Source organism: Pocillopora damicornis, chromosome 11 (assembly GCF_964200805.1).
Source record: "Pocillopora damicornis chromosome 11, jaPocDami1.2, whole genome shotgun sequence".
In the NCBI taxonomy this organism is placed as follows: Eukaryota; Metazoa; Cnidaria; class Anthozoa; order Scleractinia; family Pocilloporidae; genus Pocillopora; species Pocillopora damicornis.
This window is the reverse complement of record NC_142680.1, coordinates 3,215,219-3,232,366: the sequence shown is the minus strand read 5'-3', so window position 1 is coordinate 3,232,366 and position 17,148 is coordinate 3,215,219. Positions and strand designations below refer to the sequence as shown.

General features: G+C 38.3%; 1 protein-coding gene across 1 annotated transcript; it reads left to right on the top strand.

Moving 5' to 3' along the window:
• The first annotated feature begins 890 nt into the window (after positions 1 to 890).
• On the top strand, positions 891 to 17,001 carry LOC113683887 (uncharacterized). The gene is made up of 16 exons (XM_089187665.1): positions 891 to 1,240; positions 3,312 to 3,437; positions 4,213 to 4,464; positions 4,821 to 5,590; positions 5,780 to 5,948; positions 6,072 to 6,818; positions 8,512 to 8,747; positions 9,000 to 9,165; positions 9,356 to 9,405; positions 10,169 to 10,228; positions 10,690 to 10,830; positions 11,404 to 11,583; positions 12,246 to 12,355; positions 13,600 to 13,753; positions 14,217 to 14,362; positions 14,803 to 17,001. The coding sequence occupies exons 1-16, from the start codon at positions 1,225 to 1,227 to the stop codon at positions 15,977 to 15,979; spliced, it is 4,500 nt and encodes a 1,499-aa protein (XP_089043791.1). The 5' UTR covers positions 891 to 1,224; the 3' UTR covers positions 15,980 to 17,001.
• Positions 17,002 to 17,148: the final 147 nt, after the last annotated feature.

The following is a 17,148-nucleotide window of genomic DNA, read 5'->3' as shown; positions in this document are numbered from 1 at the left end:
CAAAAATAAATGCGCATATAAAAGTTTCGGCTAAATTGAAGATGTCTTAGTCCGCAGTTTTGTCAAACAATGGCTAAACTTTGTTGAAATAACTGGCTCTTTTTGTGACTTGGGGACTTTTGTACTAATTACAGGCTAGTTTAATACATTGATTGCAAATAGTTCGTGCAGATTAGCTACTCACTCTCCCTCCTTATGGAACCGTTATTGGCCTTTTGAGAGACATTTCTGCTGGTTATAAAAGCCCTTCATATCTGCATTGTCAAGTGACGTTTTAGTTTGTCACTCTCTGCATATCACAGAGAACATTTTTGGTACCGTATAAAATGGAATCTCGGGGTTTCAAATGCAAATTTTTGCTGGGTCAAAATCAATTAAAAGATTAACCTTTTCTGATGGGATTACAGAGAAAAGGAAAATTTGCAACCGCAGCGGATTCGAAAAATTTCTGCTCGTGCAAATGAAAATGTGATAAACGAATACCAAAAAACTCCCTAAGCATTAAAATGACAGTTTTTTGTTTTTGTTTTATATTTTAATGACGCCCTGTGATCCCTTTGTTAGCTTTAACCTTAGTGTCACCTCAAATATCTGCCAGAGGCTGACCATTAAGTCAACAAGCTAAATTGAAATGGGGTTTTTCCCATGAATTGTTTACTCGAAATACGCTCTGTAAAGTGAAAGGAGAGCAAACCAAAGTTTCTCAGAAAACAAGACAACGACAATACAAACGAAGGTCCGAATCCCTCATAACTACTGAAGCAATCAAACTAATCTTCTACCGTCATTTCCGTGGTACTCATGCATGCATTACGGTAGCCTCTTTGTAATCCGCTTGCCTTCGCTGGGAAAGTCCCTTACGTAAAGGCATATGAAAGCGAAACATTCTCATTCCCAGAATACGACATGTTGGAGTTCGTTACTACTTGAAGTAACCTTTCCTATGCACTAGGCTTTGTACCATTACTTCACAGAGAAATTGAATTATGTTCCAGGTCTCCTAGTCTGATATGCACAGAGACTGCTTCGCTTGCCTAAATCTGCTAAGTCATCGAGATATCTTTTAGCGGGAAAGCCCTTCGAAACGGAAGGGAAAAAACCCACACTTAGGGGGGGAAAAATCCCATCTCTCTTGAGAATCGAAAGTCATAAGATATTTAAACAGTGATTTAGTCTCCGCTACTCTATTATGCACAAGCGAAATAGACGGAGCCCCTATCAATAATGGAGGGAAACGGCGGTAAGTTCCTATTCTAAAACAAAATAATTGATTTATTTTCTCTGTCTTTTTCATTCAAGCCCATTAGCTTCTTTTTTAATTCGTTGGAAGTCCTAAGTGTTTATTTGGACTCCAAGAGTCTTGTCTAAGCGAACAATCTCAAACGTGATATCGTGTTCAGCTAAAATATCTGTTTGTGCGGGACCGAGCTTCTAGTTCCTGCATACACAAGCTTTTAACTTAATTTTACCATCATGAAAATAAATGTAAATCACGGTAACGAGTTAATTTACGATAGATCGTCTATAAAGCTTAGTTTAGAAATAAGCGAGAACTTATGCTTTCTTTATTTTTCTATAGTTTGTTCATCGCTTGTTGTACGCTTCAATAAAGATGGTACGATATGTTTGTCACGCATTGCCTCAAAAAATTTCTTAACCTAAGCTTAAAAATCACTAAAGTTTTCGCCTGTGTCTACCTCCTATCAGTTAAGTGGGAGTTAGACCCGCTGAGTAGCCAAAAATAGTTGTAACGTGTTCATTTGCTTCATCATAAACTGGCAATGCAAGCAATTTAGTTTCTGACAGTAAGCATTTTTTCACACTAAAGAGGAAGTTTATCAGTCGACATTCCTTCAGACCAAGGGTCAAGGGAAAAGTCCCAATTTAGCCTTGTCACTATCGTAATCAGTGTAGCCAATTAGAATGAGTTATTAAGTAATAAATTTCGAATAAAGTCAACCATTGCCTCTTTGAATTTGTCTGGAATCTACGGCTATCGGTGATTTTAAAAGAAAACTAAAAAAAAAAGCAGATGCATTGCTCAGCAAACGACGATAATCTGATTGGCGAGTTTCACCGGATAATCAGTGGTTTAAATTAGGGTACAATTCTACAATTTTAATTCTAGAATTTATGTACTTCACAAATTTAGCCTTAAAGGAAATGATTTTATTATCGGAAAGATCATCATATAGATGTATCGGCGCAGTCAAACTTTGAGATATCGTTTTTCATGAGTTTCCTCTGATGTCCTATTTTAGTGTTAACCGATCCGTGACTTTTGGTACACTCAGCAACAGGTAAACAACATGTAAATGAAGAGAAAGTTATTTCTACTTTAACCACGAAAACCACGAAGCTGGATGGGAAGTTTTTCCGATTGTTTACTCCTACTTGGTATCGTTTCCTAGAATGTTGTCATGAAGCCTAATTCATTCTTCTGTTTGTGTGTAACGCAAAGATGCGTTTCTATGATTACTAATTACACCCTGAACAGATCCACAACTGCACTAAAAATTCTGACGCCGATTAAGACGTGTTCGAGGTACCTCGGTTAAATTCCTTTAATTGCGAGTTCTCAAATGTAAACTCGCCGTAATTAATGAGAAAAATAACAACCAAATCACAGACAAGGATGATTTTGAGTCTTCAAAATAGCGCTTGAATTGGAGAAAGGGGCTTGCCAACAATGTTTGATTTAAGTAATGCAAGCTGTCTTAATCCTCTCAAATTTTGCCCATCCGTAAGTTTTAGGGGGTCTCTTGACTTCTTTCAAGTTTTCTACAATTTCGACCAGTTACTGTCAATTCTAATTCCCGATTTGATGTTCCTTGAATTACGTGACCTGACGGCATATTAGGCCAATGAAGTATCAAACCTAAAGAGAGGAAGTCGATTTTAAGTACGCTAAAACACATGCAACAGTTAATCACTAGTGCGGGAAATGTGCAGATGTAAATATAGAATTGAAATGATCTCTGATAGAGTCTTGGGTCCGATGCAATGTATAGCAAGGAAAGCGAGTTATCAATAGAGTGGGGGGGATGGAGGTGAAGAAGGGTTTTTGCCTTCGGACTTCTTGCTCTTTTCCACAGGACAATTTCCGCGAAATACGTCCTATTAAATTACATGCATTAGATAACTGTCGTATGCAGTTCTGAATTAAGTACGCCGAATGCTGGTGTGATTGGAGCATGAATAGACGAAGCGCAAATTATTCCAGATTAGATAGTTAACTTGCGCTCTGAGAACCATTCTTTGGCGTTCTTTCATCCCTGCAAATTTGAAAAACTGTTTATCAATTATTTCAGTATTCAGGCAGACAGCTCTTGTAAACACCGTTTATGTTAACGACGTCACAAAGATATCAGGGAATAGCGCCACAGCTGTGCGACCAGGAGCTCAAGTCAATAATGTTTCATCACGTCCATCAAGAGGTATTTGAATCACTTAACATGCGACTGTCATTATCAAACTTGCTGGTAGAAGTAATTAGCTGAAATTTAATTTACCATGTTCAAGTTGAGACAGTATCACTTACTCTACTTTAACGATAGAGGGGTGCACAGATCACAAGGGGCATGAATGCAGTCGTAAAATAAAGCTTTTGCATAAATGCTCACGTATCATTCTGGCACCAACAAAACTGAAACATAGGAGGCTTCGTGGAGTATGAATATGAATTACACATGATTCGATACGGTGCTTATTTCCTAATGTTAATTTAGTGGTCACACTACAACTATAAATCTACAGACTTCTACCGGAAAAAAATTGTTACCTATAAATTTTCAGCAATTCTTTCAGGTTTAAAATGATCGCATGAAATGATGATAGCCATTTAATAAGCTTATATATCATTTCGGAGTACCAGCCCCGACAAGTACTGTATACTATGTACTTTTTGCTCTGTTCATTAAAACTGGTACCAGGTCGACTAGCACTAAAGACTATATACATTCACCCTGTACATTAAAACTGATACCTGCCTCGAATAACACTGAATACGACTCACCATTTACATCAAAACTGATGTTAATCTGAAATAATTGTTGAAGTTGAAGTAGAAAGCTGATATTCTTACTTATGAAAGCTCTCTGAGTTAAAAAGATATAGGTATTAAGGTCCGCAGGCAAATGACTAGACCGAAAATGGAATAAACTCGTAAAAACTTGAATTTAGATTTTTTTTCATTTCCAAATTTCTCTATAGGGGATATTCCTCTTCCTCCACGAGATGCGAACGTGAGACAAGGAGGTTCAAGAAATGCTAACATGGAGCGAGAAGAGCAAGCGTATCAGGATACGTACGCATACGAAAGGGCCAGACCAGGAAGAAAATCTTTTTCGTCTGAGAGTAACTCGGGCAGTTATTGCCTTCCCAGGGTCACAGAAGAATATTATCAGCAGAACTTCGGCTCAAAATGGACGCCAAAGCCAATTAAATTTATCCACAGAATGCAAGGTAAAATTCGAAATAAGCCTTACTAGGTACACATAATGTAGGAATCCTTTAAACGTTCTATAGACGAGATTTCAGAATCTCGTTATCGCAGGGCACTGTCCAGTGAGAAAATGTTATTAGGTCGTAATAAAAAGCTGAAACCAAATCACCCCAACGTTGTCTCTTAATTTTCTTTCTTTGCGACCCTCATTTTCTTTTATTTATGTCTAATGAAGTCTATTATAGTGATAATGATGATCCTACCGATATTTTGGGTTATTATCGGCTGTAAGAGCCTCATTATATTTGATAAAAAAAGTACAAGTATGCCAATTTACCGTTTAGAATACATACATTTTTATTTTCGTTTAAATTAGATCCCGTAGATGAAACTTTGTCCAAAGAATCATTTCTACAAGATGTTGATAAATCTCTGAAAGAATTTGAAAGTTCAGGTGGAAAGCTGAAGAAAGAAATGGAAGAGGTCATACTACTACAGGTCTTGCCTTATCTTGAAGAATCCTGGGGGAAATCGTCTTCACAGAAAATGGACGCGTACGTGATCCTAGCCAAACTAAGCAGTTGCAGAAGCTGCAGTGAAGTTGTAAGGCATGCCTTGCAGCAGCTTCAGTATCTGCTCTTTAGAGATAACCTGGACAGTTGCAAGGAGAGCTTACTAAAAGTGGAGAAAATTGTGAGGTCTTCCATTATCTCACCAGACGCGGTCTTCAAAGAGGAAGCAGACTCCGCGCGCGAAGTAAGACTGTCTGTTTACAAGCGCATTCTGTCCCTGATATGCATTTACCAAATTCAGACAGGTTTTTCCACGGTTGACTTCAAAGACGGTTTAAAAAAACTGCAACAAGACCTGAAACACTACTGCACCCAAATCCGCTACAAAAAGAAGAATTACTTCCGCTATTCCATGGAGTTCATCCAGGGGGCAATCTCCTACTTGCTGAAGGGGTCCGGCAAGGCGACTGCGACAAACTTGGGCGACTGTCTCGACACCTGCCTTTCTTTGCTAGAAAACCAGGAATCTGATGTTACGAAGGAGTTTCCTGAGAAACTCAAGAAAATTGTAAAAAAATTAAAAACGGGAGAATGGTTTGACCTGCACTGCGTCCTGTGTTATCTTCACGGAAAGGTGCGTTTTTCTGTAGACGGCTGCATGCTTGTTCTTGTATTCGACCGTACTTCGCTGCATTCGTCTGTATGTCTCTTTTTCTGTCTGTCAGTGCTTCCGTCGTTCCGCGGTCCATCTTGCTCCCTGTCCGTTTTAATTGTTCTGTGTCTCTGAATGAAAAGATTGTGATAAATCACCTTATCATTTCAGGTGCATAGTGAACGCCCTACTCCAGAAATGTGCATCGAAAGGCAAGCTTTAATTCTTCTTAGGCGTATAGTCGAAGCGTATCAAGAGGGAGGTGGAGGAGATGATTGGAGGTTTTGCTTATTAGCAGGCTCTCTATTATCAGATATTGCAATGAACAACATGACGAAAGGTATTCACCCAATCAAAACTGATACATTTTTAGTCTTATACAGTTTTAATTATTTAAGCAACTTTTTGGTATATTCGTCTCTGAACATATTTATACTTACACCATTGTATTTTTTTAATCAAGAATTACGAATCGAGGCCGGAGGCTGTATGATAAATCTTTTGAGGGACAAAAGGCTTAAGAAGAAACCAGAGTGCAGAGTCATCCTCGAAAGTTTGTCGTCTGAAATGCTATTCAATCCCGATCATATCACAAAGACGCTTTTTGCCGGCCACCTCCTTGAAAATCGAAGTTTACAACAGCCCCTTCCTGAGGAACTCCACGTTCAACATCTTACGAATCGCTACCGAAATCAGACACTAGAAATCAATAAGCCGACAATCAGCCAAGGACAGAAGTATTTTGTCAAGCGTGGTATGTTTCAACGGAATGAAGTGATCGTGAAAATTTGTAATGTCACAAAACAAGATATCTTGGAGAGTGAATCCCCCGACCATTCAGGAAAGAGAGAAAAGATCATTTCTGAGGCCTACAACCTACGTCGCCTGCGCTGCTTTAATCATCCAAACATTGCTGTTCTACTCGGCTGTAACACCAAGAGTCTGCCTTATCACGTCATCACAGAATTCGAAAAAGAAGGCAACCTGCTTCGCTTCGTTCAAGCTTCACGATGGGACGATGAACTCCTACCGACGCGTATCTTACTTAAGATGCTCCTTGACGTAATTGAAGCTCTTCTCTTTCTGGAGAATCGCGGTCTGGTACATCGCGCTGTGATGGCTGAGAACATCCTCGTGGGAGATAATTGTAGATGCAAGTTAAGTGGCATGCATGCATTACGACAACTTCAAAAAGGATACGCTGAGGAAGGTAAGCCATAACAAACAAATTTATAGTTGATAGTTCTGCGGCTAGTGGTTTGTTCGGCGATCCAGATCACCTATGAAAAGAGTACATTTTCGCTAGGCTTCCTTTTTAACTCGTGAATTGCGCGCATGCGCAAGAGCGAGTTATAGATACGATGTGGGGAATGGCATTCGCTCACTCGATTGGTCGATTCCTGTAAACTTTTTTTAGATTTTAGGCTTTTGAGTGCATTTGATAGTTTTTGGCGAGCAATAAACAGACGAAATGGCGACCTTTGTTGCTAAGAATAGTGGTGGGGTGAAAAAGAAGCCAATGATAATCTTAAAAGAGTTTCTTTTTTCGTTTTAGTTTCAACAAGCGGCGCCAGCGACTGGCAGGCATGCAAGGATTCACACTGAAATGACAGAACAACCTTCGTTTTTCATAATTTAATTTACAGTCCTTGAACTTGAAAACAATCCGAAGATTCATAGAAAATATCACTTTCTGCGAAGCGCTCGGAGTTTACAGATTTTCAAAAGCTTTTTCTGTGAGATTGAGGACAAAATTGATCATTACGTTTCGTCGCGTGTATTTTTCCTGTGTGAAGCAACAGAAGATGCCGACGACTGACGAAATTACAAGTTAACACGAAAATCAAATAACACCTAAACAAACAATTTTAGCTACCGATTTTCAGTGAATTTTTAAAGAACAATTTTCTTTTAAGTTTCAAGACAATTTGAAGATTCAACATACATACAACGTACTAAAATGCGAAAGTTACACACCACAAAATTGATAAATAGGCCTGAAATGAAATTCTATCTTGTTATTGATTATACGTTGCCTAGCACGTGACTTAAATCTACCCAGGCGGAGATCCAAGATGACGGTGGCAGGCTTGGCTTAGTTATATCACTCAAAACTCGTCCCCTTTTTTCTCATTTGATAAAGAGGGAATCGTTAATGTTTTCATTAGACAATATTGCCTTTATTTTCTAATATTTACAATGAAAGACAGTAAATTTCACTTTTCACCCACATTTACTTCCAACCTTTTCTTTTGAACCAGAAACAAAAATGATAGACGTTTAAAACACGACATCATCCACCCTTGTCAAATGTAATAGCATGATCATTTCAATTGTAATGCCTTCTTATCCCAACGTTACTTTGTTTCTTTGCTACATTAGCGAACACTGAACTACTGCTCGTACTCTAGATATGACAATCAACCACAAAATTCCATAAACCAGATAACATTAAACATAATCTAAAAAATCATACGTCAATTCACGAGTTTGCTCACAGAGCACTTTGATTCTTGAACAAAGCTGAACAAGCAATGCCTAAAATGTGACCTTGGACCATGTTCAAACCAGATTTGAATGTTTTCCACAAAATTTTACAATGAAGAATGTTATAATGGAGTAATGTGGTTTTCCACTGAGTTTTTTATTTGAAGAAACCATCCCTCTGCTCAGAATTCCTGAATATTATCGATGCAAATTTAATAGGAATCTCTCAGTCAATTACTTGCGATATACTATGATTCAACCTAGACTGACTAGGGATAAGTCGCTTTATGATACCGCAGTTAAGCTCCTGAAATAGTAGACAAGAGTTGCACTCAGAGTTTAAGCTTCACATTACCAATAGTACGATTAACCTGAAATTTATGAACTTGAAATGACATTTGTAGTTTTTTATTTAGATCGAAATGACGACGAAATGTACGACTACTGTTCGTCCGATGACTGTTGCCTGGATGTTGTATGCCATGATGATGGAGAGGAATCTGTGAGGTGGAAAGCACCAGAGTGTATTTTAAAAAAGAGCTATAGCACTGCCTCTGATGTTTGGGCCTTTGGTGTGCTAATGTACGAGGTTTTCACATATGGATGCCGCCCATACAGAAACATTCAGAGCGATAAAGATGTTGCTAAACATGTAAATGCTTTAATTTGTGTTAAAGATGAGAAAAGCTCACCTATCAAGTAATAGAGCACACACTGAAGAGATGAAAGCACAGAAGCAAAGGGGAACAGTAGCTAATAGCTCAGGAGGGTTTAGTCATATTTCGCTAGGAACCCTCCCACCGCTTAAACTTCCAAAGTGTTGTACTACCTCAGGACTGCACTCAATCTAGATGAAGCTAAAATATAGACCAGTCACGTTAGTAACAGGAACTTTATTTGGCAGGTCGCATACAATAACGGTGTACCAGCCCGTGAGTCGTGTTTCCAAGATGAAGAATTTACGTTAATGACGCGGTGTTGGGAACGGCACAGATCAAAAAGGATTGCACTTGCCAGTTTAAAAGAAAGATTGGAAAAAGTGCTTGATGTCGCAATGGATCCAGAATCAGGTAATTATTTCTTCTGTATAAACAATTAGTTTCATAGGATCACTGCCGGAGGAAATAAATGGAAACTTAGTTTTAGGCATGAAAGCATTATTCTTATAAATCAACTAAGACTGCACAACAGTATCTCATATTCAGGTTTGTATTTTTTTTTTTTACCAAAAATAAATGTTCCATTTTCATTCCCTAACAGAAGAGAAACCAAGAGATGATCCACCACCGCTGGAGACTTGCATCGATTACGTAAGTCCCCAACCACGATGCTAGTTTTCAAACCATTTTTTGTACACGGAGGGCACATGTCAAGTTATAACTTTGTCTCTGACCCATTCGCAAGGCACAATCGTCCGTAAGTTTGTACGCGGTGCGCCTCCTCAAAAGTTTACGCGCTATTTATCATCTTCCTTCCAATGGTCTAGGTCGTACATGAGCAAATTGTTAAGGTCGCATCCAAGGCAGCATAAACCCACTCGATGTGAATTATTCCTTTCAATTAATCTCTGGTAGCATTTATGTAGTAGAAGCCTAGCCCGATACATTTAACATTGGCTTGGCAGAATTTCTCGCGAAAAAGGGAGTAAATAGTGTAACAGTTCTCCCCTCCACGAGAAAGAGAACTTAGCTGACTAGATTATGTTTGAATATGCCTTTGGACCCCCGTTGGCGATTCTCTTAGGTTTGACTATGAAAGGCCAAATTAATAGCTGTGCAAGTGTTCGACCTTAGAGTCAGAATGGACAATCATCTCAACTGCATTAACATCTAAATATACCGAGGATTACTGATGTGAACCATAAGGACGCAGTCAATGAGCTATAAAACGCGTTTAGATCAACAGGCTGTGGACGAGCGTTTTGAATAAGCACATAAGCCCTTTTTGACGTCCTAAAATAAATTGTTTTGATTTAAAACCTTTGTAATGAAACTTCTCTAATCTCACCGATACTGGTGCGTGCAGTTTGTTAGTTCTCTACAGCTTTAACGAGTCATTACTTCTTCTCTTCAGACATCTTGCCAGTCAGATAAAAAAGGTGATGATGCACCCACAAGATATGTTGACGAAAAGGTTAGTGGGATCTTTTCGAAATTGTCTTAAGAGAAACACTCTTTAAATGTAGCAGATGTGCCTCACGCTCGTGACAAAACGGAGAACATCTTTCTTAAGACGAAGTTTAAAGTCAAAATTAACTATCTTGCTCTATAACAAATAGTATTGTGAAAACAGAGTAATAATATGAAAAACCTATTACTCTTAAAAGAGGACTGGGATTAATGTATTCACAGCACTCACATTTACATTTATGAATGTATCTCTACACGGTTCTTCTCTAATACATATAATTAATAATAAGTTGTATTAATTGTTAGATAATATTTTTTAAAACCAGTAAAGAGCAATGAAAGGAATCTTATTACCATTCTTGGGTAAATAGAAGAGTAAATGAGAAGGTAATGAGTCCTTGCATTCGGTGTTTATATGTGTGACAGTTTAGTTTACGTATGCTTAGAGTGTTGCCTATTTATTAGGATGGTACTTTGGTGATGGAGAAGATTACAAATGCAGACAAAAATCATTTGAGAAGACTGCTCAAACTGAACACTCCGCCAGATCTTGTTAGGATATTGAAAATAGACAACTTGGATTCTCATCATCCAGTTGTGGAGATGGTAAGTTACACGTGCATGAATTATTAGTTTAGTTTAACCGAGAGAGAGAGCACAAAATTAAGGGATATTCCTCCAAGTGTTAAACGGTTGCATGGCAAATAATAGCTGGACGGCAATAGAAACGATTAACGAGACTCACGTGCATATCCGTGGTGATTGTACCCATAGAATAAGGCATACTTCGGCTCAATCAGAATATCAAATACATTAAAAACTTTAGACTTGTTGTAAGCCTGTTCCTTAAGAAAGTTCGATTTTTATTTCAACTCTTGCAAGGGTCATATTTTAACAATCAAGCGGGTGGAAACAAATTATAGGCTAGAGGCCTATAGGCTGGATATGCAGCTGAGAACTGTACCTTTAGAAGAAGGAATTCTTAGTGCTAAGCCGGATATCAATTACATTAGAACTGATACACATTATAAGTATTCGAATGCCTCCAAACTACGTCCAGAGGCACTTCAAGTAACAAACTTTCATGAATAACAAATAGTTAATACCATCCCAGAATATCGTGGTCATTACTAGGGGAGGATGCATTCTCTAATTTTCCAAGAATCCCTTTCTTGACAGATATCGCCAGAGGCTCCTTTCGGAAACCTCAAAGATTATGTTCTGAGCAAACAATGCCAGCTTGGTGACATTGTTACGTTCCTATCACAAGTGACCTCTGCCCTGCATTTTCTCCATTCAAATCACATTGTTCATGGAGATCTACGAGCCGAATATGTCAATGTAATAGCTCCGAACAAGGTGAGAGGGGTCTGGTGACAGAAAATCTAAAATAACCAGGGTTACTAGTTTAATCAATTGTTCTGGTAATGTGCTAGTAACGCAACCACGTAGTTTCCAAAAAATTTTAGCAGATATGGAATGAATGTGACACCAATATTTTAAGTGATATGCAAGTTTGGTTTAGTTTGGTTTTGTTCGCTTGATTTTTGTATTTTTTTCTGTTTAGTTGTTTCTTTGCTATACAAGAAAGCGATAAAATTTCTTAATTTATTACAGGCATTAAAGGGACTGTAATTCTGCAATAGATGTACTCTTGGGTTTTTGGTGGCTTTGCATATTTCATGTTATTTTGATTTGTTTTTTCTTTCTTTGCTTGTTTGTTTATTTGTTTGCTAAGGTCAGTAAAGAATTTTCTTGATGATGGCAAACTGCTTCATCCTCTTGTTTGAAATGTACTCCCTTGTGTTGTTTTGTGCCTGTGATTTTTGGTTTTCTCCATATAAACAGTGAGAAAATTTTTTCAAAATTTTTTGATACTGCATTTTCAGCTATAGTTATCATGAGGTGAATTTAGCAAAAACTAATAAAATGTATCAAGGAATTACTAAAAATGTTAAATTTAAAAACAATGTTGAAAGAATTTGTCTTTTACTCACAAGAGACTTCATGATCCATTCCAGGTTCAAGTAACCCGTTTGGGTCGCTCCTTGCTTTTACCAAAAAGGGCTTACGACAACACTTCTGCCTCATGTGTAGTTCAGCGTAATATGCCACCTGATGCAACCCGCTGGTAAGTAGCTCACAACGAGACAACGAAATAGGTACAAGACATCAAGTCGTACTATGCTGAAAATAAAAATTCAATTTTCAGCGCGCGGTATTCATGAACTGTAGCAAGCAAGTTGGACCAAGTTAAGCATAATAAAGGGAATAATAATAATCCGCTATGAATTGAACGTTAAATTCTAAATCTCAGAGGTAACCTCATGCATGAGTGCTCCAGATTCTTTGCGCGAGGCGTTTAACCTGAATAATAAGTTCTTGTCTATTTCATTTTGCACGAGCTTGGCCCTCAGACATTTACAGAGTTGTTTTCGCATCAGAATATTTTGAATTTTAATTGGAAATACATTCTGCTTTGTAGTAAACAGTAGAAACGACAAAAAAAAAACCGTGTTTGATAAAAGTCAGAATCAAAGTAACTCGCGTTATTTTTCGAATTTTTAACAATACAAAAGATAACTTGGTTTCGCCAAAATAATTGCCTGTACAAAGCAAAGTTGCATCGATAAGATTGAGTGTATTTTGCCGTTGCCGCACCAGAATCTTATATACGCCTTACTGAATGACAAAACAGCCTTACATGCTTCACTTTCCCTAACATCTTAAGGAAATGTGAACAATGAAAACTTAAAAACCCGCAAAATTGTCTTCTTGTTATTCAAACTGAATTGACTGATGCGAAGTTCACTCGAGAACCTGTTCCGTACTAACAAAATAACTTGACAATTCTGGCGAAACCTCGCACAAGATTTACCTTGATAAGTTTCCTCTCTTTGTCTCCCGTTTTTCATTCAGTACTCAGAGAGAAGGAATAGTTATCTAACAAGAAAAATCCTTCACGAATGCTATCACTTGTTGAAAACTTTTTGACAACCCAGGCAACTAGCGTTTTATATCAGGGGGCTCCCTGGTGGAATCCAGGGTTCGCTTGTCAATCATCAACGGTCATCAATAACATATCTCACTTAATCCGGCAACACAGCGCTGAGTTGTCAATAAATAGAAAATGGAGGTAGATATCAGTGTAGTCGGTTTAAAGTTCAGTTAATTTTGAATTTAAAGAAATAATTTAGGCTAGCCATTTGATTTGTGGGTTTACAGTGCATTTTATTAACTAATTTCGTGCGTGGAAAGTCATTTGAAATTCTGCAAATCTGCCTTTTCGCTATTATTCTTATTTCGAGAGATATTTTATCGATAGCACGTTGACAGCTTCAGCTTATTTGTCACTTACACTCTTTACCTCAACAGGAGCGCACCCGAAGTGATCCAAGACGGCAATTATACTCATGCTAGTGATGTTTGGGCTTTTGCGGTCCTTGGTTGGGAACTGTACACTGCCTTTGCAACAGGCCAGGAGTTTAAGGAATACTCGGTGCCTTACTGTAACCATGCTGCCGAGGAGGTTTGTTTGCTGAAAACTTTACGATCTCACTTAGCTGGTGGATTCGATCAATTTTTTTCTCACTTTGTTCGTGTCTAAATTTAGTTGTCCCTCGCTGGTTATTCTCCAACCTTATGAGCCTCGAAACGGTTAAATGGGAATATGACGTGCCTTAGGAAAAGGTATTTGGATTTCTGGGACTAGAACCAGGATTCAAAATAAAAAAGGGGGAGGGAAGAAGCAGAAAGGAGATTTAGGCAAACCATGAGCTAAAAAGTGCGATTTCAACCCCCCCCCCACCCTTCCCCCTTTTCCCTTACAACGAATCACACTATGGGAAAGGCGAAGGCAAAGGCCCAAATATAACGGAAACAGCGTTTAAAGGACAATTTCAACTTGAAATCGAATTGTATGCATTAAGAATAAGTCTTTAACAAGGCTATCGCTTCAATAAAATTGATATAATTGAGTATCTTCATCTCAGGTTATCCATCAGATCAGAAACGTTGGGCCACTATCACCACCAGACAATTGCCCCGATTGGGTGTATATCGTGATGCATCAATGCTGGGCATTCGACCCGGTACAACGGCCTCCGTTCATCGCTATCTTTGACTGCCTCACTACAAGGTAACCACACAATTACACACGAATGTTTGTAAATCAGTAAGATTTTTGAGAAACGGAAGTTTGACAGTACCTAACTATGTCCCTAAGTTTTCCATTTGAACTGGCTGTAGTTAGAGTCACTCTCCGAGGAGGCATTGGCAAGGTGTGGCTCGGTAAAAGACTTATACCGAAGTATTCCACCAATTTTTCTGACTTCACTTTATATACCAAACTAACTCAAGGAATGAAGGAAATCAATGATAACGGGAAAAGATAGATACCTAATTTGCGAATTATTGGAGTTTTTAGACTTTGAAAGTTGTTTTAAGCCTAAAATAGAAGGCAACCATTTGGCGATATCAGAAGGCTTTTATTGATAAGTGGGTCTGACCCTGCAAGATTTTTTAATGGATTTTTTTAATTGATTTACCTCTCACAATCAAACATCTCGTTTCTTATAGGCAACCAATGAACTCTTGGCTAATGTCATTGTGGAAAGAGCGCCATGAAAAGAGCGAATGGCCTGATTCATCAATCACTCAGCCTGAAAATGCCTGTCACATCACCAACCAAGACAAGAACTGTCTTAAAGAAATTATAGAGCAGATGTGCAACGACGGTTATAAGCTTTCAGAACACGATTACAGATATGTTCAAGAAAATGCCATCAATCGAGTGGCCGAAGAATTTTATGATGATCTACCAGTGGAAAAGTGCTCCAAAACGTCTTCAGATGTGATAGAGGATGAATGCTATGAAGACATTTCACCCACCAGTCTATCCGACTATGATTTTGAAGGGAAAATGGCAGAGAGTCCGACAGATTCCAACACTCCTTCCACTGAACCTCGGTACCAAAATGTAAAGAATTTCGGTATCAAGAAAATTCCGTATCATACAGAAGAAGAAGAGCTTTATGATGACATCGACAATATCCGTCATCAAAATATAAGTACCGTCAACACCCTGGTGGTAGGTGAGGAGGAACAGGAAGAGGCAGAAACATACGATGACATCTCAGAAGAAGGCCAAGAATTCTATGAAGATATTGAAGAACGATCTCGTGATCCTTGCCATGGAGCGTGCGCAAATGAGCCTTCTTCAAAAGATGGTAACTCCCCTTTGAACACCGAGAGTCAAGAGCCTTCTTTTGAAGAGGATATTTACTCAGTAGACGAAGAAACGGACCCAGTAGATCCAGAAGGGGAGGATTTATACGAAGAGATCGATAATCTCAGGCCACCATCGTATGCAAAAGCTTGCAATGAAACAGAACAAGCAAACGTAGACTCGAAAAACGCCAGCTGCCTTCCTCGAGGGGGTATTCCTCGAGGGGGTGTTCCCTCAGTAAACGAGGTGGAATTCCTCTATGAAGAAATAGGAGGAAATCAAACGACAGATTCCGCGGCGTACCAAAGTACCACAGGTCCCCAAGATCATCACACCACAAACAACCGAGATGAAGCAGGATACAGAGAACTTAGCCAGAGAGAGTCATACATGCAACTGACGCGACCTACAGCAAAGAAACCCAGTCCTGCCATGAAGAACGCCGCAAAGCTGAACAACCGCAGGTTGCCGCATAAGAGAAAGGAAACAATTAACGATCGACTTCGCAATACTGTTAAGGAACCATAAAATTGTAGAATCAAACATTGAAATTTTTTGTTGAATGACTGACACGATGAAGGTGACCAACAGTCGTAATTAAATTCATAGATAAGTCGAGTTCAAGGAAAGAACTAATCACTGCAGGTGAGCTGCAAGTGAGGAATGTCACTAAAGAAGCCTGAAGATTTCTCGGTTTGTCCGAATTTCGAATCCGTTTCTTTTCAGATTCTAGTTAGTTGCTTCTTCCAGTTGAGCTACTAAACCACAGGTTGGGAACGAGGCAAATTTTATATAAGTTCCTCGTTATCGAAAAGGAATTTGATCGCAATTAAATGAAGTAATTATTTGCTTTTCATTTTTTTTTCAATATTTGTTTCTGTCATCCAATTTTTAGAGATAAGTCAGTAACATGGAGGCGTTGAAAAGATAGGTTCTTGTTGCTTGGCAACCAATATTTACACTTTTAAATTCAGAAATGAGTTATTTCTTAGTCTTGTACATAGTGTTGTTTTTTTAAGGAGAAAGCGTGAGAAACAATAGTTTTGTACTTTTCCAACAATATCAACGAAAACAAAAAAAACCATTTTTTTTGCTCACCACCCGTTGGAAAAAAAAGCTTCAGTTGTAGTCATCAATAAATGGAATAAGCTATTAGTAAAGGCTTTGATACAATCGTTTACATTAATATCTATTTCTGACATCCAATTTTTAGAGATAAGTCGGTAACATGGAAGCGTTGAAAAGATAAGTTCTCGTCACTTAGCAACCAATATTTACACTTATGAATTCAGAAATGAATTTTTTTTTTAGTCTTCTATATAATTTTGTTTTATAACGAGAAAGCGTGAGAAACAATATTTTTGTACTTTTTCTACGATAACAAAGAAAACGAAAAAGCATTTTTTTGCTCACCACCCGTTGGAGAAAAAAGCTTCAGTTGTAGTCAGCAATGAATGGAATAAACTATTGCTGGCTTTGATGCAATCAAATATCCTTCTTTATGCAAGCCAGATGTTAATAAATGAATTCCAATTGGGGTTTTCAACTCCTAGAAGGGATGTAGTTAACTTCTCCTGACGGTTTTTGACACATTATCCTACAAACAGGTGGCGAGAAAATAGAAATGTATCAGCTTAAGGAAGTTATCTTGATAACTTATCTTCGTCAGAGCAAATGGACGTAGGGCTAACACTCGA

Coding starts and splice junctions, on each gene's coding strand:
- LOC113683887 (XM_089187665.1), top strand. Junction 5,949..6,071: donor AATGAACAACATGACGAAAG/GTATTCACCCAA, acceptor TTTTTAATCAAG/AATTACGAATCGAGGCCGGA. Junction 11,584..12,245: donor ATGTAATAGCTCCGAACAAG/GTGAGAGGGGTC, acceptor GATCCATTCCAG/GTTCAAGTAACCCGTTTGGG.